At 39.5% G+C, this 25161-nt stretch overlaps 1 protein-coding gene across 3 annotated transcripts in view; it reads left to right on the top strand.

Moving 5' to 3' along the window:
- ANKFN1 (ankyrin repeat and fibronectin type III domain containing 1) overlaps window positions 1-25161 on the top strand; it is a 451946-nt gene that overhangs the window by 144094 nt on the left and 282691 nt on the right. For all 3 annotated transcript variants that reach the window (XM_035301147.3, XM_035301146.3, XM_035301145.3), the window contains exon 2: window positions 21577-21617. Coding sequence is in view for 1 of the 3 variants with exons in the window: in XM_035301145.3 (XP_035157036.3) it covers window positions 21577-21617 (41 nt within the window). In the remaining 2 variants the exon portion in view is untranslated. The remainder of the gene's footprint in view (window positions 1-21576; window positions 21618-25161) is intronic.

The following is a 25161-nucleotide window of genomic DNA, read 5'->3' as shown; positions in this document are numbered from 1 at the left end:
CATTTCTGCTCTGGTTCTCATTATATTGGCCTGAACTTCCAGAACAATATGAAATCACAAAATCAATTTTGATCTCCCAACTTTGATGTTCTCTCTCCCCATCCCAACCCCTATATATCCTCACTTTTCCTGGCATTTGGATTTGACTCTCCTAAGTGCATTCCAACATCTCTCTGTGTCTTGGATAAAAGCACCCTTTTCTAACACTGACTCTATGGAACTTCATCCTCTTGTCTGCCCAGGTGTACAAGGCAGGGTCGCCAGATAAAATTGAGGACACTCAGTGAAATCTGACTTTCAGATCAACAACAAATATGCTTTTAGTATAAATATGCCCCATGCAATACTTGGAACACATTTATATTAAAAACCTGTTTGTTGTCTATCTGAAATTTAAATTTTACTGGGAATCCTGTGTTTTTCTTTGATAAGTCTGGCAACCCTAGTGCCAGTTTAAATTCCAAAGCCAAGTTCATCTCTGGGATCACACATCTCTATGCATGTTTGTCTATTACAATTTAGTTAATATTCTGCTATAATGATATGGTCAGTTGCTACTTCATATCCCCAGAAGCTACTGGCAGCTGACATGTCCTAGGCATCTAATGTATGGTTGTTAAATGAATTTCTAAAATGCATGAATTGTGGCAAGCAGATCATCAACTATTTATTGAGCATTACTGGAACACATGAACTGTAAAATGTTTGAAGCTTAAACAAGGGAATGAACAGGTGTGACTGAGTCTACTAACTGCCAAATAACCCAGGAGAAAGAGAGAAGTATAGCCAGTTTTTAAAATTTTCAAAACTTAAATTTTTTTTGAATTCAGAAGGTAAGTAAATATATTACTTTATCTCATTAATATTAGAAACAGCCATGAGCACTGAAATGGAATCAGGAGACCCAGAATCTAATTCTGACTCTACCAGGAATGGCTATTTGGCCACACACAAGTCACTTCAACTTCCTGGTTTTAATTTCTTCATCCATAAAACAAGACCATTAGAATAGGAGTGGTTATCAACCATTTCTTTGTGGTGGGGTTCTTGGAAATGAAATATTACACAGAACCTCCACATCTAATGCAGATAAAAGAGAGCAATTCTGCTTGAAGAAGATGCAGCAAGTCCAGTGTCCCCCAATTCAACTTCCCCTTGTCTTTCTGAGTGGCCCCTTAAGGAACTCTGTAGAACATTGGACACCCTTGGGCTGTATAGTCTTCGAGGCCAGTGTCCCAATCTGCTTTGACATATGTACATGGTACTGTAGTATAATATTCAGGTACAGGGTACCTGAGAAGAGATAGGCATATAGCTGTATAGAGAGTAACATCTCAAGTAACCAATACTTGATTTCTACTCTTGGTTCTTCTTTGACAAAGCAGAGGGAATCCATTAGTCTGAAGTCATCCCAATCATCGGTAGCTTCAGTCTCATCGAATGAAAATAGGTAGTCATAGTGATGATCGGGGTCATCAGAAGATTCTGAAGCATTACATAAAAAGAGTAATTTCTCTGGTATGCTAGATTTACCCTTGTACCTCTCCAGAATAGCCCCAGTGGTTGGAAATACTGCAATCACCTTCTAATGGTGGATGCCTGAATCCAGGGTGGAGCCCTCAGAGTCTAATCTCTTTGCCTCATCAAGAGTAACCCTTTCTAAATGGCCACCCCATCAGGTTACACACATTGCAGCCTTCCCACCATTGCTGTTGCTTTCCATTACTCTTAATATAAAATGAACGGCCCTCAATGAAACCCATCCAGTCTTGGATACCTCTAAATTACTCTCTCTCTCTAGCCATGAGGCTCCTCCACAAACCTACTATAGTTCCTCCCACAATCAAGCCTTTACAGATGGTGTTCTTCTGCCTAGAAAACTATTTCCTTCCCTCTTTTCCCAGTTAACATCAACTCATCCAGCAGACCTTTGTTTGAGCACTGCTTTCTCAGTGTACACTGTCATAGTGGCCCATATCCTCAACATCACTCATTATCATTGTATATCCTTGCCTGTTACTATGATTGTTTGATTAATGTTTGTCTTCTTTACAAAACTATAAACTGTAAATTCCATAAAGGTCCAGCAGCACAATGTCTGACATATAATATATCCTTAATAAATATTTATTGATTAAATTACATATAAGATAGAAAAATGTGTTCATATCTTTTACAAAGATTTGCCACAAGAATTAAGAACCAATGAGTGCTTTAGCTAATTGAATGCTATTTGTGAAAAAAACAATTTAGCTACCCTGTATATCTAATTCTCTATATATCTGTAATCGTTGTGACTTAATATTTTATTCATACCAGCCACAAGTGGGGAAAGACTAGAGTTTTTAACACAGAAAATTTAATAAAGTATTTTGCAGGGGTAAAACCACTGAAAAACTGAACAGAAGACCATAAGCCGACTCACAAATTAGCAATAGCAGAAAACTACTACTACCTTTGCACTGGAAAAAGAAATAAACTAAGGTTGTCCAGTGGGCACTGAGACCATGTGGGGAAGATATGTCCATGGGAGCCAGAGAGTCTGGGAAGCGTAATTCCCTACGATGTATAACAGAGCAAGAAAAGAGTTGGAAATGAATGTAAGGTCAAAGAAACAGTTAACCCTCATGGTACACAAGTTAAATTATATGATCAGCAATAGGTATCACATCCAAGATGTAGTGTAGTAAATAAGTCGTAAGCGTCAAAGACTTTCTCCTCCTCAGCCCAGCCTAGAGGCATGGTCTCCATGCCTCCAGTCTGGGTGGCCTTTGTATGGTTACCAGCATAAGCTTCCTAAAACACTGTATGCACAGAGGGGACACAACTGGGGGTCTTCTTTGGTTCTCCACAGCTTGTGGAATATTAAGGAAGCTTCTTATCCTAGCATTGCTAGCCCTCCAGTCTGCCCCTACTCTCCTCTCCAATTAACCTATGTATGATGACCCAAACAAGCCACATATCGCCCACACTGTGCCTGTTACATTTCCCCACTCTACACCCTTTTCACCACTCACCTCTTCATCTTTTGTGGACTAGTAAATATCCTGCCTCCTCCAAGAAGATATCCTTGATTTCATCAGTCCAGATGAAGTGATTCATAATGGAAGAACATGGATTTGTATAAGGATGTAGATTGTCCTTTATAAAAGGGGTAAATACCACAAAGTGTCCGTATATTTGACTATTATAAAACTGCTCAAAAAGGTTTTGAAAAAAATATAATAATGTAAAAGAACTGATGTGAAAGAATGCTGATTATCAGGTAACTGTAAAAAGTAAAAATCAAAACTGCATTTATAATTTTTTAAAATATACACACATGTATACACAGATAAAACACTAATGATAAATGTTAGCTAAAATGTTAACCCTTATTACTTTTGTGTCAGGGAACTTGGAGCTACTGCCACTGTTCTCTTTTTAGATTTCTTTAGTATCTAAACTTTCTGTAACATGTTCTGCTTTTATTATGAAAGAAAAACATAAATAAAAGATACAATGAAAGTGGACTTTAGATACACACAGCCTTTTCAGACGTTGATGAATAGTCTCTCTCTTAATTCATACCATGATATAGGTAAGCTACTGAGAGTTCCCAGGAACCCTTTTTATTTTTCCTGATATAACATCATTCTGAAGATCTCCCTAAGTAAGATCTCCACAGGACATATGTACATCTTAGGCTTTTTCATACCCAGTACCTCAAATTGTAGTGCATACAGCCCAGCTTTTAATAAGGGACATCATGAAGACATCTCCTTTCCCCTGGCCATCTCCTGTGCCCATTCACATCCACCATGATGGTGATGCTTCCCTCATGGTGCTTTTCTGACTGCCTAGCCAAGTCTAGGCCTTCAGTATTCATTGCTGATCTCTAGGCCTTTGATCTCTGTGGCCGGTCTCCAAGCCACCCATCGCAGTGTGTTCCACTTCATTTTCCAAAAACATAACCTGAGGAACTGAGGGAATGCCCACCACCTTGAGCCTGACTGGTTGCCATGCCAGAGGGCAAATAGAGTTTCCAGAGTCTTGCCTGGGCAAATAATGAGCTGTCAAGGAAATAACTTCCTGATCTTTATGTTCGCTCTTTACTCATTGGCTATAACTAGTCATGTGATTTCATTCACGTACAAAGGAGTCAGGAAGTCAGCTCTCCATGTGCCTAGAAGATGGAGAATCAGAAATAGTTGGTAAAGATTGTGTAATATTATTATGAGGCTCAGTAAAAGTTGGATATTGGTTTAGAATACAAATCAGGCAAAATTTAGCCAGGGGCATCTATTTTTACAATAACAAATATATAATTAGCAAAGGAAACTACTAGGATATAAATTGGGAGGAAAGGGGCAATAAATGGGTGAGCTTTCAGACTACCTGCTTTTTCTCTGAAATATCTAAGCTGTCCCTCTTAGGAAATCAGACACTGCTTATTGATTTTTATTTTTTATTTTATTTATTTATTTATTTATTTGAGATGGAGTCTCACTCTGTCTCCCAGGCTGGAGTGCAGTGGTGTGATCTCAGCTCACTGCAACCTCCACCTCCCAGGTTCAAGTGATTCTCCTCCCTCAGCCTCCTGGATAGCTGTGATTACAGGTGCCCACCACCACTCCTGGCTAATTTTTGTATTTTTAGTAGAGACGAGGTTTCACCATGTTGACTAGGCTGGTCTTGAACTCCTGACCTCAGGTGATCCACCCACCTCAGCTTCCCAAAGTGCTGGGATTACAAGTGTGAGCCACCGCACCCAAGCTGGAGTCTGCTGGAGTGATCTCAACTCACTGCAACCTCTGCCTCCTAGGTTCAAGTGATTCTCCTGCCTCAGCCTCCTGAGTAGCTTGGATTATAGATGCCCACTACCATTCCCAGCTAATTTTTGCATTCTTAGTAGAGGCAGGTTTTCGCCATGTTAGCCAGACTGGTCTCAAACTGCTGACCTCAAGTGATCCACTCCCTTGGCCTCCCAAAGTGATGGGATTACAGGCACAAGCCACTGCTCCCTGCTCAGGCACTATTTATGATCATACATTACTAATTGGAAACCACTATCATAATGCAGACCTTTCAAAATCAATGTCCAACACTTTTTGTGAGCTTTGTCCCTGTACCTCCTTCCCATTCATAATCCCAGCACCACTTGTTTTAAAAACTTTGTATTATACCCTTCTTGGCTCCATTCTCCTGGATCAAGATTTCCTTGGCTGCAGAAGTAGGCTTGCAAATCAGTATGATTTCAGTACTGAATGAAGAGTTTATTTATCTCTGGTACAAAGGGGTGACTACCCAATCTTGTTCCCCAAAGCACTCTTAAGATCAAAGACATTAGCTGAGCTACTGAAGTATTAATTAACTGAGTACAATTGTCAAAAATTAGTTTCTGTGTGAACCATTTAAAACAAAATAATTGGGAGTTGTCAACACTTCTAAATATTTATACCAGTTGATGCAAATATTTATTTACATATCATCTGTTTGCAATTTTTACTGCTTCTGCTCTCTGCAAAGTTGCTCATAAACTGTTAGATCCTTTCTCTTGATACTTAAATTAAAATCTAAACTTATTCTACTCAACTGACAGAAAGCTAAAATATTTTTGTTTGAATTCAATTGACAATGTGTATTTTTGACAATGTGTTTATATTCCTCATTTATAATGAAAAGTGATACTATAGCCATCCCTTCGAGGAGAAATTTCTGATTTTTTTCATAGCCAATTCATTCTATTTTTCCATATGGTATTCATTAAGCCATTCCCAACTTTGTTGATTTTCATTATATCTATGGAGTGTTAAAATTTCTTTCACACTTCTGCAATTGGTTAGCAATATTAGGCCAGCTTTGCTTGACATCTTTTATTTTACTGTGCATCAAATCTGAAACATCAAGAAATGTTGGAATCTCTTGGTTAATAATCTCTCCCCATAGGAGAAGTAATCATCCTTTCCTCTTCGTACATCCTCTATTGGATAACAAGTCTCTTAATCACCTCAAAGCATGCTTCCATTCACTTTTTCCCTGCTATTTTGAAATTTATCTTTCTGCTTTTCCTGTCTCTGAGAAATAAAGATGCTCATAACTTTATAATGTTAACACTTGCATTAAAATACTTAAAGTTGATAAGTTCATTATTCCTACTATATATTATGTATAAATTCATAATAAAAAATTTTGAAGAAAATGCCCACCACTTACCAATAGCCCTAGTATATATTTCAGTGCATTTTCATGTATAGTGTTGTCTATATATAGTATTTTATTTGCTATGTTTTCATGTAATTGCCATATTATTATCTATTCCATTTTCTTCTGCTTTATTTTCCATTACATCATAAGCTTTTCCTCCAAGTAATTACAACTGCTCATAAAGCTCCCCCTCCCTGTGGCCCATGGTTACATGATAGTCCCTTAATAGATGAATGTATGTTGTTTAGTTGTGTAGTCTCTTACTAGATTTGAGAAGCACAGGATGGAGTTTGTTGCCTGAATCTAACTATTCAAGCCCCCTTTCTGCTGGTTGGAAATATGCACAGAGAACAGCAAAGAAGCCAACGGAATGGAAAGTACCAGGCCCACACTGTGGTTATCAGCTATGGATCACAGCAGACCACTCAGTGTTATCTGGGGGAGAAGCGTTGGCAGAAACATCTGGAAAAAAGAAAAAATGTTTTTGGTTTCAGTTTTGTTAGGATGCCTGTCTACCATTCATGACCTGGGAGCATAAATAATTGAACATAGATATTTTGTGCCAAGAGATGTGAAGAAATTAATACTATCCCTGTGCTTCCCATATCCTTTGGCAAGAGACGGGGATGGGCCCATGCATCCTGTTTCCTTTCTCAGAGACTGACCTTTGAGACACTGATCTGTACTTGCAAAATTAAGAAATATCAACGGTGGCCTGTGTCTCCAGGTCTTCTTGTGGCTCAGTTCTTTGCTATACATTTTATCATTTTTAATTTTCATTCTAGGTTTGAGCCCTACATGTTGCCCCCTCTTCAATGCTCAATCAAGGGTAGGTTTTTACAATAGCCCAGGATCCTCTGCCTCTCAGAGCAGAGTGCTCCAAGAGGGAGAGGCCCTGTCTAAGCAAGGTGTGTGGTTGTGCCTTCCCCAGAGCTTCAATCTTGCGCCACTTTTTGTATTTCTCCACCTGCAGCAGAATCACAGGAGGCAGTGTCTATTGTCTTTGCTTCCTACACTGGAATTCTGTAGGCTAATGCGTCTCAAAATATACCCCCTGAACAGGTGCATCACCATCTCCTGGGAGTTCATTAGAAATGCAGATTCTCAAACTCCATGCAGACCTATTGTATCAGACACTCTGAAGCTGGAGCCTAGTAGTCTGGATTTTGACAAGCTCTTCAGGTGATCCTAATGCACACTGTTTGAGAACCTCTGCTGTAGACATGTCTCTGAGGGATTCACCTTCACTCCTGGCATAGTTATCTGAACCAATCTTCAAACTGAAGCTCTTATGGATGCAGCTGCAGCTGGCTCGCTTAGGCAGGCATTACATCCTCTACCATGTGCTCTGCCTTTCCTTGGTTTTGGTCTTTAAATCTCCAGGCCTTGAGTGAATGATGATACTTCACTGATAGCAAGAACATTCACCTCTGCCACCTTCATTCCTGTTGCAGTGGCAAATACCTCTACTGTTTCATTTGTCTTCTACTTCTCCACTCTTTTCAAACAAACTCAGCTGTTTGTAGAAGTGTAATATTCTTCCTAATTTGGCTCCCTCCTTTTTCCATATGTGGTGCTAATACCCTGGGCTGGATCCCAGCACCTCTCTCCTTTCTCTTTCTCTTTGCTTTCATTCCCATTCGTTTGTTTTCTTCATGAGACTATTCCAGATGTTGTCCTTTTAGATCTTCCTTAATAATAGATGGGAAGCCAGTAACTTCAGAAGCTGCCAAGATATTCATAGTTTAAGTAAATCCTGTCCACATCTGGCTCTCCAAGCAGGATACTCGTACTCACCAGCCTAACATCTGACTCCATCTGGACTCAACTGTTGTAGCCCAGACTGGCTTTCCTGAGACATGATTCCCTTTCTTTTTTCTTTCTTTCTTCCTTCCTTTCTTGCTTTCTTGCTTTCTCTTTCTTTTTCATTTGTTCTTTCTCTCTTTTTTTGTCTTTCTGTCTTTCTTTCTGTCTTTCTTTTTCCTTCTTTCTTTCTTTCTCTCTTTCACTCTGTTTCTTTCTTTCTTTCTTTGTTACAATCTCACTTTCTCTGTTGCCCAGCAGGCTGAAATGCTGTGGCACAATCTCAGCTCAGTGCAACCTTCGCCTCCCAGGCTCAGGTGATTCTCCTGCCTCAGACCCCAGAGTGCTGGGACTACAGGCATATGCCACCACACCCAACTGATTTTTTGTATTTTTAGTAGAGATGGAGTTTCACCATGTTACCTGACCAAGGCCAGGCTGGTCTTAAACTCCTGACCTCAGGTGATCCATCTGCCTCTGCCACCCAAAGTACTGGCATTATAGGTGTGAGCCACTGTACTCGGCAATTAAACAAGGTTTCTCAATCTCAGGACTACTGTCATTTTGGACTAGATAATTATTTGTTGTGTGTGCATTATAGGATTTTTAGCAGGCAGTAGCTTTACCCCCTCCACAGTCCTCAAAATCCTGATGATCAAAAAATGTCTCTAGACATTGCCAGCTGTCCCCTGGGAGCAAAATCTCCCCGTGGGAAAGCCAGTGCCTTAGTCTGGCTATCTCAATCTCCCTGAACATTCCATTAGAAGATTAACTGCATGCAGTTCCTCTTGATATCCACTGATCCTGCCTCACTGCTATAATAACTTTGTCATCTTGGCACTAGTGAAATAATCCCTGAAAAATTTCACTCTGCTCTTCCTGGTCTTCCCTCATGGTCCTATACAAATTGTACACCCCCATTAGTGTGGCTCTCCTATTCATCAGTGCGGCAGCTTTAAGAGTACATCTCCTGGTAGTCCCAAACATCTGAACAATCTTTGGGAACAGTAGTCTCTTTTCTTTCTTTGTTTGTTGGATGTTTTGGCACCAGTCATCATGCCTCTTTTCTAACCCTGCCTTTAAGAGTGCTTAAAACTTTTCAGGTTCATATCATCCAACCTGGTTTCTAAACTATCAACATTTCTCCTAAAGAAGTAACTCCTTTTCTTCCACTCATCAAAGTATCTTCCATCATTTTTCTTTCATTTTCAACAGCTCGTGTTATAAATGCAAGACCAAAGTCTGTGTTTTAAACAATTCCATTCTTCCTTAACTTTCTTAGCAAATTTACCCTATTGTTCTTATCCTATTGACATTATTCCAAAATACAGATAAAGAGGAAATATTTCCTAAATTGTTCTATGAAGCCAATATCACCCAAATACCAAAACCAGGAAAGGATGTAACAAAAAAAGAAAACTACCGACCAATATCCCTGATGATAGGATATCAATAAAATAACAGCACTAGGGTAAACTTGCTCAGAACGTTAAGAATGGAATTATCCTTGTGCGAAAGAAACAGATTGTCAAGAAAAGAGTCTTTTAAATATACATCCTAGCTGAATGCCTGAAGATAACGAACCAGGGGCCCCAATTCTCCTTAATCATTATCTGAGTCAGGGTCTCCTAAATCAGAGGCATAACCACATATGCATTTAAGAAATAATATCTTATATAAGAAATAAGCTATATTGTTTTCAGGAGAATGAATTTTTTATTATTTCACTAGGCTTTTGAAGAAAAGGTGGTGTTTGGTTATATGAATAAGGTCTTTAGTGGTGATTTCTGAGTTTTACTGCACCCATCACCCAAGCAGTGTACACTGCACCCAGCATGTAGTCTTTTATCCCTCACCCCTCTCCCACCTTTTCCCCTGAGTGCCCAAAGTCCATTGTATCATTCTTATTCCTTCACATCCTCATAGCTTAGCACCCCGCTTATGAGCAAGAACATACGATGTTTGGTTTTCCATTCCTGAGCTACTTCACTTAGAATAATAATGATCTCCAGTTCCAGGTTACTGCAAATACCATTATTTTGTTCCTTTTTATGGCTGAGTAGTATTCCATGGTATTTACACACACACACACACACACACACACACACACCACATTTTCTTTATCCACTCATTGATTGATGGGCATTTGGACTGGTCCTATATTTTTGCAATTGCGAATGGTGCTGTTATAAACATGTGTGTACAAGTATTTTTCATATAATGACTTCCTCTGGGTAGATAACCTAGGAGTAGGATTGCTGGATCAGGATGGTACATTGACTCTTAGTTTTTTAAGGAATCTCCACACTGTTTTCCATGATGGTTGGAAAATAGTATATGTGTTCCCTTTTCGCCACATCCATGCCAACATCTATTATATTTTGATTATGGCCATTCTTGAAAAAGTGGGGTGGTATCACATTGTGGTTGTGATTTGCATTTCCCTGATAATTTGTGATGTTAAGCATTTTTTTCATATATTTGTTGGCCATTTGTATATCTTCTTTCAAGAACTGTTGATTTGTGTCCTTAGCCCACTTTTTGATAGAATTTTTTTTCCTGCTTATTCGTTCGAGTTCTTTGTTGTATTAGTCCATTCTTGTGCTGCAATGAAGAAATATCTGAGATTATGTAATTTATAAAGAACAGAGGTTTAATTGACTCAGAGTTCCGTATGGCTGGAAAAGCCTCAGGAAACTTACAATCATGGCTGTAGGCACCTCTTCACAGGGTGGCAGGAGAGAGAATAAGTGCCAGCAAGGGAAATGCCAGGTGCTTATAAAACCATTAGATCTAATGAGAACTCACTCACTATCACGATAACAGCATGGAGGAAACCACCCCCATGATTCAGTTACCTCCTCTCCCATGACATGTGGTAATTCTGGGGATTACAATCAAGATGAGATTTGGGTGAGAACACAAAGCCAAACCATATCAGTTATAGATTCTGGATATTAGTACTTTGTCAGATATATAGATTGCAAAGATTTTAGCCCATTCTGTGGGTTGTCAGTTTACTCTGATTATTTCTTTTGCTGTACAGAAGCTTTTTCGCTTAATTAAATCCCATCTATTTATCTTTGTTTTTGTTGCATTTAATTTTGGGGTTTTGGTTATGAACTCTTTGCCTAAACCAATGTCTAAAAGCGTTTCCATAGTTTTTCCAATGTTGTCTTCTAGAAATTTTAGTTTCAGGTCTTAGATTTTAGTCTTTAACCCATCCTGATTTGATTTTTGTATAGGGTGAGAGATCCAGTTTCATTATTCTGTATGTGGCTTGCCAATTATTCCAACACCATTTGTTGAATAGGGGATCCTTTTCCTACTTTATGTTTTTGTTTGCTTTGTCAGTCAGTTGATTATTAAGATCAGTTGACCATAAATATTTCGCTTTATTTCTGGGTTCTCTATTCTGTTTCACTGGTCTATATGCCTATTTTTGTACCAATACCATAGTGACTATGGCTTTATAGTATAGTTTGAAGTCAGGTACTGTAATGTCTTCATATTTGTTCTTGTTGCTTAGTCTTGCTTTGGCTATGCAGGCTCCTTTTTGGTTCCATATGAATTTTAGGATGGTTTTGTCTAGTTCTGTGAAGAATGATGGTGGCATTTTGATGGGAATTGCATTGAATTTGTAGATTGCTTTTGGCAGTATGGTTATTTTCACAATATTAATTCTACCCATCCCTGAGCATGGAATGTGTTCCCATTGTGTCATTCATAATTTCTTTTTACAGTGTTTTACAGTTTTTCCTATAGAGGTCTTTCACCTCCTTCATTAAGTAAATTCCTAAGTATTTTAAATTGCAGCTATTGTAAAAGGGGTTGAGTTTTGATTTGATTCTCAGCTTGGTTGCTGTTGGTGTATAGCAGAGCTTCTGATTTGTGGACATTAATTTTGTATCCTGAAACTTTTCTTAATTCACTCACCAGTTCTAGGAGGTTTCTGGATGCTCTTTAGGGTTTTTCTAGTTTACGATCATATCATCAGTGAACAGCAACAGTTTGACTTTCTCATTGCCAATTTGGATGCCCTTTATTTCTTTCTCTTGTCTGATTGCTCTGGCTAGGACTTCCAGTACTATGTTGAATAGAAGCGGCAAGAGTGGGCATCCTTGTCTTGTTCCAGTTCTCAGGGGAAATGCTTTCAACTTCTCCCCATTCAGTATAATATTGGCGGTGAGTTTGTCATGGATAGCTTTTATTACCTTAAGATATGTTCCTTCTATGCCAATTTTTCTGGGGGTTTTAATCATAAAGGGACGCCTGATTTTGACAAATTTTTTTTCTGACGCTATTGACATCATGTAATTTTTGTTTTTAATGCTGTTTGTGTGGTGTATCACATTTATTGACTTGCAGATGTGAAACCCCTGCATTTCTCATATAAAACCTACTTGATCATGTTGGATTATCATTTTGATACACTGTTGGATTCTATTAGCTAGAATTTTGATGAGGATTTTGCATTTATGTTCATCAGGGATATTGGTCTGTAGTTTTCTTTTTTTTGTTCTTCACTGGTTTTGATATTAGGGTGATACTGGTTTCACAGAGTAATTTAGAGAGGATTTTCTCTTTCTCTATCTTTTGGAATAGTGACAATAGGATAAGAAATAAGCTCTATGAAATAATCCAGTTTGAGACCACAGGGCAGGCAGCCCCAGGAGCCTGTGGGTAGGCTACATGCATGAGAAGGTCAGTCTTTCAGCAGTCAACCCCCCGAGCCTTTGCAACTCCATACAAAAAAAAAACGGGGAACCCAAGTTGGATCAACTGAGCTGGTATTTCCAGTGCCTAGCACTATACCCAAAGGCCAAAACCACTCACTCTGGTTCTCTTTACTTTGCATGGAATTTAGCTGGGGGTTTTGCTACTTAGTCCAAATAACACAACGTTGGTCTCAGCCACACATTTACTACAAGCCATTGCCACCAAAGCAAGCCAGAAACTAAGACTGGCATTGCTCATTCATGCTAAAGCTGTTCACAATAGCTGCACCAAGAGCAGTGGCCTCACATCTGAGTTCTTTATGTTTTTTCTTAAGGTTTCCAGGCAGTGCACTAACTTATTGGGATTGAGATGCTAATCCTTCGCCCCCTCTTCTTCAACAAATGGTATCAAAATATCAACTTTATTGATAGCCAGGAAGTATCCAGTAACTTTAAAATACAGGGCAGCTAGGAAGCTTGACTAAAGAAGCCAAACCAGGGTCTCTAACTACCCTCCTCTGAATTGAAGAACCTGGATCTGGCAACAGAGCAATGTGATTCAACCATCCCATCACAGGCTGAGAAGTTGGGCCCAAGAGAGCAGGCCCCTGACTCGCAGCATCAACACCGGAACCTGGGACTCTGTGCACACAGAGCAGTGGCTGTAACCAGCAAGCCTGCCCACTGTAGAAACATGGCCCACAGTGGATGTCTGGTCTCACACAGTCTAGTGAGACAATCTCCTCCTGGTCAGAGGAGAAAATAAAAGTGAAGAGAGAAGCCAGTCATTCTCACTTCACATCTCTCACTCATGTGAGGGAGGGTGGAAGCCTCTACCTCAAGAAGAACATGAGGAGGCAGGAGGCAGGAGAAGCATTTCTGCCTCTCCACCTATGTAAGCTATCTGCACCTTTCCACTGATTTAAGAAAGCTTTGCTATGCACCAGGTGCCATCCTCAGTGCTGCCCAGAGAGCAACACATTTCAACTTTCCAACAATCTTGGGGGAAGACTAATATGATTTCTGGTTTACAGAGGAAAATGAGTCTGAAGTAAGTAATTTCGGATTTTAGTCCACATAACTCTCACCCCAAAACCTGTTCTTAAAGCAATGATCACGTGACTATTTAATGTACGCTGTGATCCGTTTGAGTTCACTTCAGTTCACTTACACATTTCACATGTTAGGGATCATACTGTGCCCAGGGGTGCAAAGAATGAGAGGACAGTCCTGTAGACTTGCTATTGATATATAGCCATACATCCCTAATGGGCATTCTCATGCCCCAGGAAGCAAGACAGTGGTATGGCAGAGGGTGTAAAACCAGGGTGTCTCATACTCCAGATGTATGTATAAAAGATGCATTTAGTGACCTTAGTGGTAATTAATCTAAAACATTTTAGTATTAACATAAACTAGAATGTATTTGGGAGCAGAAGCATACGTTAGCCTGTATTTATTAAGAGAATACATCAGACTTCACAGAAATGTGCAGAGGTCTCTGGCATATCCTCCAACCTCTGGGGATTTACCTTTACTCACTTCTGTTGTACAGCTCTTTCAGTAGAAAACATTACCAAATATGCTTTAACAAGAATATATCCAAGATACACAGTGCTGATCTCTGTCTGGGATGGTGAAAGTTGAAGGTGGATGGAATCAAGAAAAGCTTCGCAGAGGGGCTGCTGCCTTTCTAAGCCACAATTTGTCAAAGAGTAGGAAAAGCAAGTTTTGAAAGTAGATAGGCCAGGAGTGTGGCCTGAGAGAGTTACATCTCTGAGATTTCATCTTACATGTATTAAGAAATGGAGCGATGCTCCCCATTGCACAGGTGATTAGGAGATTCAAATTAGATAATGCATATGCCTCATGCATACATGGTTAGCAAAAAGTAATGCTAGTGTCTGCCCCCTCACTCTTTCCTCAGCTGCAGCTCCCACTAACTCCTCATTCTCTTTAACCTGGCTTCCACTCCTTCCACTCTGCAAAGTATCTTTCTCTAAGATTTCCTCTGATCTACCCATCACTAATCCCAAAGGCTACTAGTCAGCCCTCATTCTCTTAGACCTCTGGAATATTTAAGCCACTTGTCGTCTTCAGCGCTTTTGAGTCTCCTTCTTCTACTGGTTTCCATTATCTGCTGTTGTTCTCCTCTGTGGAAAAAATGGGCTAACATGCAAACAAATAATGTACAGCTATTAAAAATAAGGATGCATAGCAATGTGTACTGATATGTATAAACCAAGTGCTCCAAGGCCTCTAGCCTTTTGGAGTTCATAACCAAGTTAAATAAATCAAGTCCCCATCCACATAACTTGAGGAAATCCACTCACTTTTCCAGTATCTCTGAGGATTTCCTGAGTGATGCTTATGTTCACTTATAGTTATCTATCATCCCTGTCTCCAAACTCCTGCCTCTGGTATAAGACAGTGGCCAAGTAAGTTGGGCTCTATTTAGGAAGTTGTATACTTTAGCCCTGACTGGGAATGACCCTGGAACAGTGGAGCACCCTGGTTAGGTGTGAGAACACCACACTGCCTGAGTCCAGATCCTGAATCTATCACTTATCAGCTGTGACTTTAGGCAATTTAACCTCTCTGTCTGCCATTCACCACAGCCTGTCTCCTCATCTGTAAATTGAGATGTGACTAGCACCTACCCTACAGAGTTATTGCGTGAGAAAGCACATTACCGAGAAGATGAGCAGAAATGCTAAGAAGGCTAAGACAGAGGTGAATTTTCCCAACTTAGAATAGGGTTCCAGAAAACATAATGAAAGGGGCAAGAACAGGAGGATGAAGGGGCATGGGCCCAAGAAAAAAGAATCTGATCGAGACAGGAAAAAAGGAGTTAAGGATACCCCAAGCATAGGTTTTCCACTTGGCACCGGAGGTATGATTCAAGTGAATGAAGGAATCAGCAGGCTGCAAAACTAGTTGGGCACAGATAGGGCCAGCTCCATGGGCTTGCACTCAGTGAAGCCACACGGGGCTCTGTGCTCAGCTTAGTACTCTGCTATCACTGTCTTGAAATTCTTAATAATTTTGTAACATGGGTCCCCATCTTTTCATTTTTGCACTGAGCCCCACAAATGATGTACCTGGTCCCGGGCACAGGCATTGGTGCCAGAGGCAGTGTGGGTGGGAGGCTGCTGGGCAGACAGAATTTTGTTGCTGGAGAAGCCTAGAGGTTTGTTCACCTGACTGCACTCTATTCAACAGCCACTATGCGTTGAACATGCTAGACACCATGGAAGATAAAAAGATGAGTAAAAAGTTGCCTGAGTTCATGCTCTGATTCATAGGGAATTCAAGCCATTTACTCTCCAGTCAGAAGGGTTTTAGAGAAGCATGAATTGAGGTCACCTTTTGTGAGAAAGAACTCCAGTGTGTTTTTTTCCCCAAATTTTATATATGTAGACTTCATAATATTTTGTGACTTCAAAGAAAATGTTCCATTAAAATTGATAGCTGAATACGTAAACACTGGCCATTGATCAGCTTTCATATTATCCACAGCAGTTTTGAAAGCAGATCCTTTATTCCTTGCCAAAACTACCACTTTGATATTGGAATAACTAATCCTTGGAAATTTATTATTTAATTATAACATTTGGACAGTAGCCTATGAGACATGAAAGAGTTCTGTGAGTCTGTATTGTCGGCTGACAACTTGGAGTTAGAAATTTGGAAAGAAATGTCTGAAAGTTGAAAATATTCAGTCTGATCATAATGGTGTCATGTAGAAAAGATTTGAATATAAATGGAACTTCAAGGCTTCATTGGAGAGAGCCTTTAGCCAAACAGCTCTTATTCTGCTTTTTTATTCTAGCAGGGTTTTTTACATTGAAGTGGCTAGTGCAGAAATCAAAGACCTTTCTAAATGTTGATTTCAGCTAATCAGAGAAGGGTGGTTTCCAGAGATGGCATGCTCTGCTAGAAAACGCACAAAAATGGGAGCCAAAAGACCTAATTTTTATTTCTTAAACAAGGCACTACACCCCTTTATGCCTCAATTTACCCATCAGTAAAGCAAGGCCTCACGTGGAGGACCCCATGTTCTTAATGATGCCACTTTTTAGATGGAACTCTGCCCAGATCAGCCTAAAGGGCCTTTCTGACTTCCTACACCTCAAATCCAGCATCCCATGGGGTTATCAAGCTTACTAGGGATTCTATTCAAAGAAATTATGCTCAAAAAAGGAAAATTTCTATTGTAGGATGTGAAAGAAAAGGAAGAAAATGGAAAATATAAGAAGGAAGAGATAACGGTGAGGTCAAAGCTTACAGACAGGTTTAAACTCCACACTTAAAATCTCTGCAGAATCCTGGGAGATAACATGCTCTCATCCACATCAGGACTTTTGGACAAGGGAGGAATCTTACTCTACAGAAGAGTAAATAATTGAGGAGCGAATACTAAGCATCCCTGTCATTGAAGGCCCTTCCTCCATCCCCCCAGCCAGCAAAAATTTCTCACTGCCCTTCCTTCTCCATACATTCCACCTCTCTACTGCTTGTCAAATGCCCCCTAGCTGACTTTAGGAATTTCATTGTCTCACTGTCTTCTAGACCGTGGATTCTAGATGTTTGGCTCTGAGACCATGAATTCAAGTTCTAGACCAACTTTACATTTGCTAAATGAAAGACCGCTTCCTCATGGTTTCACCTTTTAGTGACTCCAAATATTAGCAGAGTTCTTCAAAATTCCACCACATTATGTTGAACGGAATGCATAGAGAAGTGGTTCTTGATTAGAGAGGAGGGGCCCAGCAATCGTGCCCTTCCGGCAACGTTTGACAATGTTCTGTGACATTTTTGTTGTCACAAATGAGGAAGAGGATAATACTGGCACGTGAGGGGTAGAGGCCAGGGACACTGCCAAATATTCTACAATGCACAGAACAAAGCCCCCCTGAACACAGAACCAATCAGGCCCCAAATGTCCATAGTACTAAGGCTGAGAAACCAATATAGAAATTTACTTTCCTGCTGATATGAGCAAGTTCATCTCCCCTTCAAAGGCAAAGGAAGCTAGCCAGGTTAGCTTTTAAATAATTACTCTTTTCATCCTATTATGATTAAAAATAATTTGTGCTTGTCTTTCCCCAGTTAAGAGGTTTGGGGTATAGAACTTTTAATGATGTCTATATTCCATGAGGAATAATCATGTGACCTCTAGATTTCTAGCACTATTATCTCTAATAGACTATCCTAGCCAACATGGTGAAACCCTGTCTCTACTAAAAGTACAAAAATTAGCTGGGTGTTGTGGCATGCACCTGTATCCTAGCTACTCGGGAGGCTGAGGCAGGAGAATCCCTTGAACCCAAGAGGCAGAGGTTGCAGTAAGCTGAGATCATGCCACCATGCCACTGCACTCTAGTCTGGCCACAGAGTGAGACTCCATCTCAAAAAGCAAACAAACAAACAAAATTCATAATCTTGAAAATATAGGAACTAGCTTATTGTGTATCCTAAAAAGGAATAGGTATATAGGAAATTTTACTCCATAGGTTAGATTATACAATTATACTTGCATTGATGCAACTTTTTACAAACCATAAACATTTTAAAAAACTGGCAACTCAAGCCAGATACCCTAATCAGCATAGAACACACAGAAATTTCTAAGTCATCTTATTTTCTAATGAGTGCCAATTGTAGGTTACAGATGTCAACCAGATGGCATCAACCACAGGAACCAGGGTGAGAAGTTGAGATCAATGAGTGGTATGAAGAATCCCCTGGTTGAGTGCTTGGTTTAAAGATAAGATGTCTTAAAGAGAAGACAGACAGATGTATGCTCAGTGTTCAGCCCAGTTCATATGAAAGTAGATTCCAGCAAAGGGACCAAAGAAGGTATCCAAGGGCTTCGGACAATGTGTGTTCTGTAGGGATCCTGCTACTGAATCAGGCACATGTGCTACCATGATCTGAGAAGGGTAACCTGCTGGCCATGCAGATCTTCTGAGGGGGCTCACCAGGTGCTGGGTGGGAACAGCACAGGACAGAGCCACGATGTACCTCACATCTCCCTTGAGGTGGGAGCAGAGAGACTAGGCTTCCCTAACTAAAGTCTTCTAGGATCCACATAAGAAGATCCCCCTCCATGATCTCTTAAAGACCCTTGTGTGTGGGAGAATGGACTCTGCCAAAGTATATGCAAATAATATACATGGTGGTTTTCATCTCTTGGTCCCTCAAATGAGCCAGTTCTTCCTGGGCAGGGCCTTGCACTCAATGATGTTCCCTTGCTTGGTCTGCTCCACATTCCTCATCCGCCTTTCCTACTCCTGCCTGTCCTACTCTGGGGTAAGAATAATATCTCCCTAGGGTTGTTATGAGGAATAAACGAATCAGAACATTAAGAGGTTCCTGATGCATTAAGCACTCCATAGTATTAACTGTTATTAAATATAATTTTTTTTTACCAGATGCTATTTCCGTGCTTCCCCAGATTAGACCTTCTTGATCTTTCTATCTGGACTGATCACCCAATTCCATCTTCCCTCCTCACTGACCACTGTTGTAATTTTGTGTTATATTGTGATGTGTCTACTTGTCTCTGCAACCAGACAGAGGTTAATCCGAGGGCAGGGGATGGGTTATTAGGACCTAGCACAATGCCCTGCACATAGTAGGCACTCAATAAGCATTTAGTGAATGAATTAATAATTTTAAGTCCTTTCTTTCTCCCTTAAGAGAGAGAGGTTTTTCTCTGTCTATCGTGGAAATAAGCTTTAAAAAAGCAGAGGTGAGCTTTTATATAACTCTCTGGTCTGAAAATCCACACCGCCACAGTATGCTTAACTGCTTGGTTTATTTTGTACCTCAAGAAAAACAATCAGTAACATTGAATTAAAGAGTTACATAATGCAGTCTCAAGGACATCCCTGAATAGTTTTCAAAGTAATCAATGATATTGCTATGAAAATGTTGCCCAAATGCAGAGCTCTTGTCTGGTGAATCTGTGAAGTAATAGACAGATAATTTTCTTTGTTAATAATTTTGTGGTCAGAGACGAACCCATTCTGTGAGGCAGCAGTAAAAACTTTTCTCAGTAGGTGAAAATGTTCCAAATTTGTTTCCTAGCAACACATTCTTCAAAGGAGCTGAAGGATACACAATTTTAGAAGAATTTTCAGTGCCCTTTTTTTATTTGGCAGGGCAAGGGGTGGGAGGAAATGTATGTCAGACTGTGATCAGAACAGTGTTCCAGTTAGTGACACGTGTGAGATCTTGTCAGGTCAAACTATAGAATCCATCTAAGAAACTCAATCGAATAAAAACATATCAACCTCTTACCTGTAAAAAGAGGAATTATCTGTATTATTGATGAGCCTAGAAATTTAATAATTAAACAATTTTCAGTCTATGAGTCCCATTCCTAACCATCTTCACAGATAGTAAATGAGGCATTAGGTGGCTTGCTAATCCACAAAGGGATTTTCCAATGAGGAGGATGTTGATTGAATGATATTAGTTGGAGGAATGAAAATTGGAGAAATATAATCTGGAAGAGAAATGTAGGACAAGGGTACAGCTTTGACTGCCATAAATGGAGACATCTTACCCAAACAAGACCTTCTCCATAGCTACCTTTTCAGCTCCCATTTCATGGATTTATCATATATTCTTAATTTGGTTTTACAACTTGGCCTTCTGGTAATAATAACAACAGTAACAATACCAGGTAGTAGAGGGGAGCGTCCTGGAGAGAGGAAATACAATATGTCTGGTTGGCTAGCTCAATGGCTAAGACTTCCATCATTTTCTTGCTTCTGGTTCACATGGACATGAGTAGGACTTTTTCTAACTATTTTATATATTATCTTATTTAACCCTTACAGCAATTCTTTGAAATAGCCACTATTATTATGAGCATTGAACCAATTTGCCCAAATCACACTATTATTAAGAAATGGAGAGCCTGGAAAAATATTGGCCACTGAAGTAACTGATCTGACCTGTCCAGATCAATGTGGGTGGTGTGGAAAGATCTTTCTGTAGATCTGAGGATACCATGACTTGAGTGCTTCATCTTAGAGATGATCTGGAATCACGTGAATCTCCGAATGCAAATAGTTCATGTCAATCACAGGGACTTTCCTGCCATTTCCTATTAAACACACTACCCTAAAAAGTACCCCTTTTGCTATAACCACTATAAGTCCAATAAATTATGAATTTAGAAGCAAGCTGAATTGTCTAGTGGGCCGCCACACTGAACAAATTGCCTACACAATTGGCCTTCCAAGTGTAGGCACAGACTAATTGTTCCTCCCCTTTCACCAACATCTTGAACAAAGAGAAACCTGGCACTGGTTTCAATCCCCCTCCTCGCATCTCCCACAAAAGCTTTCTATTTCTTAGAAAAGAAACTGTCCATTTATCCTAATAAGTATGAACTGGGAAAACCATAATCCTTAGAAGCTTCATTTAAAGGAACAATGTGTCAGAACTTGGCCAACAAGAACAAGGTACAGCGTCAGTGTGCACCAGAAGCAAGAGAATGATAAGCATCTAAGCCATTGAGCTAGCCAACCAGACTTACGTTTTCATTCTCCAAGATTGTACCTGAGAGACAAAGTGAGCATCAAGTAGTCTTGAAGTTCTAGGATATTCAAGTGCAGGAAGCAGAGCATGCAATGAGATACAGCAGCTAGCATAAATGTTTTCTTTGTGGGCTACTGCTTCCTGTATCCCCAAGAAAAGTCTCCCAGTAAATATATACTCATCTGTAGGCTAGGATTCTCTCTCACTATATTTTTTTTCCTCAGTCAGTGACTTCAAAGGTGATTCTTTTTCGTTTTGAATTGATTACTGTACAATTTTTTGACATTCATTTTTTCTTTCTTTGTTTCAGAGGCTACTCTTTAAAGACAGGCATTTCACTTGCAGCAAAATGTAAGTACATTTCCTCCTTGAAATGGTATCTACTTCTCAGCTGTAATTCCTAAAGCCTCCTAATCTTTAAGGCTCCCATCTCACATTGCTGCATTTTTAAAGTCTGGCTCAACACACACAGCCAATATAACATTTCATACTATTGATTTGTATAACACAATGGAGCATTTGAGAAACCATTTTGGAAGCAGATTGAAACTAATTGGGGTTGTGACAGTATTGCATCTAAAAAGCTAGATAAAAGTGAGGAGTAAAAAGTGGGCAATATCCATTTAGATATTATGACCCACGTGACACTAAACATTTAGATACTCAGTTCTCTCAAATGACTAATTTATTTCTGTTTTCCCAGTTGCTCCTCACCGTGTAGTCACAGACTGTTTCTTATTTAACAGCATGGTAGTTACCTTAATAATTCCGTCCTGTGTGTACTGCAGTATGGCCACTCTGTACACCAGCATTCTCTCCAGAACTAATCTCCGTGTATTATGTTTCTTTATTCTTAGTCTATACCCAAATTACAAATCCCCTCTATTTTGAAAGACTGAATAAAATTATAGCAGATCCAAACTGGGAGCTCTGACTTTTGTCTTTGGAATTAGGGTGAATTTTTTTTCTTTTTTAATAAAATGAAGGTAAGAATAATTTTAACAAAAAAAGAGAAAGTTTCATGTGTCTCTGGAGTAATTTAATAATATCTAATTTCCAAAAGTAGGGAGTAGATTTAGATTTAATATAAAGACCTTAGCTATTCAAAAGTAGCTCAAAATGCAGTAAGTTGCTTGTCATTAAGCTAGTAATCAACTATAAGGTAGATGGTTGAGTCATGTACCCTCTTAGAGGGTACAACAACTCTCAACTTCTAATTCATATAGAATTTCCAGCAGAGAATGCATCTCAGCAGTCACTGAAGCATTTAATTAGACATTCTTATACCTATGAGAATCCAAAGAGCACAGTTGAATTATACACATTATACATGTTCTAATCAATTCTCTTTTGAATCATTCAGTCCCTGAGAAGATTATGTGTTCAGCTGAGCTGCAGGAAAAACTTAGTTTTTCCTGATTTCCCTGGATGATGGTTTTTTGTTTTCTCCCTAGAATAAATTGATCCCACTGCTATACATCAAATATTCAAGCATTAGCACAAAAGACATTCATCCTCAAAACATTCAGATTTAATGTCAATGTATTATGCATTCATTGGAGTTTTTTTTAAATGTCAATCTCTGTATTATCTTGCATTATCAAGACACCTGCATGCTATGAATGTTTTAAGTAGCTTTTACCGAGAAAGTCATGTTAGATTTGTTGAGTAGTCTCCTTTTCATATGCTATCATGAGTATATTGTTTGTACAAATGTTAACTTTTGACTGTGTTCTTTCTTTTGAACACAGAATGCTGTTCGGGGAAAATTGCCTATGTTTACTTTCTTGGATATTCATATTTGGTAGCTCTTTATCATACTGTTACTGCCTATTTAGGCGTACTAGTATTTTAAATGAGTTAATGTTAAATACTGAAAGACAGTTGGCATATATTAATGGTGAAATTTGATGAAGCCCACTTTATGGCAGCATTTTAAGTCATTACATGTAAATTTAAACACATATGTATTACTTCAGGATCTCTTTATCAAAATTTCAGTTGAAAACACCCTTTATCTCCTAGAATGCCGGGGGAAAAAAAAAAACTGGTGCGAGGTGGTGGCTGTTTTACCTTAGAGGTCTCAATTTGTGATTGTTTGTTTTCTTTTCACATTTTTTTTCTCAGAAACATACAGAGCGCTTAGTGACCTATTTCATTAGTAAATATTTTGAGAAGGAAGCTTGCACTGGGATTATACACAATCCAGACAAAGTGGGTCTACCCAGCTCCCCAAGTAATCTCTAAGCAAGTGGGGAAAGGTTGGTCTGACCCATGGAGTCATGGAAATGCTTTAACATCACCAGGCAATCTTGACCTGGGTTCCTTTTGGCAGCTACATTGAACCAGCCCCTCTGGAGTTGACATTTTGTCCTAAGGATGGTTGTATTATTCAACCAATACAAATGGAAAATGACCTAATCAATGTTCCATTCAGACAAGATTTAGATCATAGTGAATGACAGGAGACTTTCCAAGTAAACATTCCGGAAATGTGTATGCAGCACATAAAATCTCAACCCATGGATGGTGGACAGCCTCAGCCAAGTCAGAAAAATATGCCCCATAGAGGAATAAGGCTGGGCCATGGCAGGAACTGAGGAGTAAAATCAGAAGGCTAATGGCTAAATCCCAGTTCACCCCTTCAGTAGTATGATTTGGAGTATGTTACTTAACCCCTCAGTTTCAAAGTGTCTTTTTGGGGAAGGGGAGAGTAAGGAAGACATTTTCTCCTAACCCCTTCAAAGGATTATCGTGTTAATCACATAATATTATGTTTTGGAAAAATTTTACCATCTAAAACTGCTTTGTATCACCAATGATCTTATTGAATTATTGGATACCCTCCTTGTTTTAGTGTGAGTCCTTGGGATTCTTTGGCAAGCTTTGGGCCTTCAAATTAATACCACACAATACAAGAAAATAGAACGCTACAACACTACTGGGCCAGGTCAGTGCCCTGTAAAGACTTACACCCACATTCTTTTGTTTCTTTTCAACTGCTCATGTTCTTTGGGACCACTGTCTCTGGTAGAAGAGAATTGTCTTCTGGGTGGTATGGGTGAGAAAGTTGCCAAAGGAACCTGAATTATCCAGAGGCCTGTAAAATGCGCAATTGCTTTTTAAGAGGCATGGTGATATTGTATGTTCCTTTCAATTTTTGGCAGTAACTGTTTTCTGCAATTTGTGGTTTTGCATTTTCTCTTTTCACAGACAACACCCTGGCTCTCATTCAATGCCCCATTGGTGGGGGTGAGGTGAGGGAAGAGAAAGATTCCCTGGGGCTCTGACTTCTCCAGAAAAAGAAGGAAATGTTAATGAAATAAGTCAGAAAGAACGCTGGAGACTAGTGAAAGCTGGTTGGTTATGGGGGAAGAAACAACTTTTAATAAATTATGGTGTGGCTAGGATTTTAGCTGGGGCTTTCATCATCTGGGTAAAGATCTGTTCTCTTAATTCTTCTTGCCTCTCCACAGAGCTTTGTTTGGATTACAATGTCAATCTTTTTTTTCTCCTGTATTCAACAAGCCTAGAGCAGCCTCTTTCACTGGCTCCTTGGCCTCTTCTACAGGGATTTTCTTTAAATATTCCATCTCAGTATCCATTTGCCAATTACATTAACTTGGTTTGTGTGAATTAGCTCAAGATCTATGCACAAGAATTTTTTGCCCTCATTCTGGATGCCTTTTCTTTCCCTTCCCTATAGCTTAATGCTCTTTGCAGAGGAGGTCTATGCTATGGCCAGCAAAGCAGTACAGGGATGTAGCATTTATCTAGGAGAGTGATTTGTTCTGTTTCTATTCATCACCTCTGGAAAGAGTTTGCAGACTTTTGTTTGCTTTTTTATGGCTGCTAGGCACTGTGCCAAAGGATTTAAAGTTGCATCCAGTGTTAA

This window comes from Callithrix jacchus, chromosome 5 (genome assembly GCF_049354715.1).
Source record: "Callithrix jacchus isolate 240 chromosome 5, calJac240_pri, whole genome shotgun sequence".
NCBI classification, from domain to species: domain Eukaryota; kingdom Metazoa; phylum Chordata; class Mammalia; order Primates; family Cebidae; genus Callithrix; species Callithrix jacchus.
Note: the sequence above shows the minus strand (reverse complement) of the source record. Positions and strands in the feature narration are given on the sequence as shown.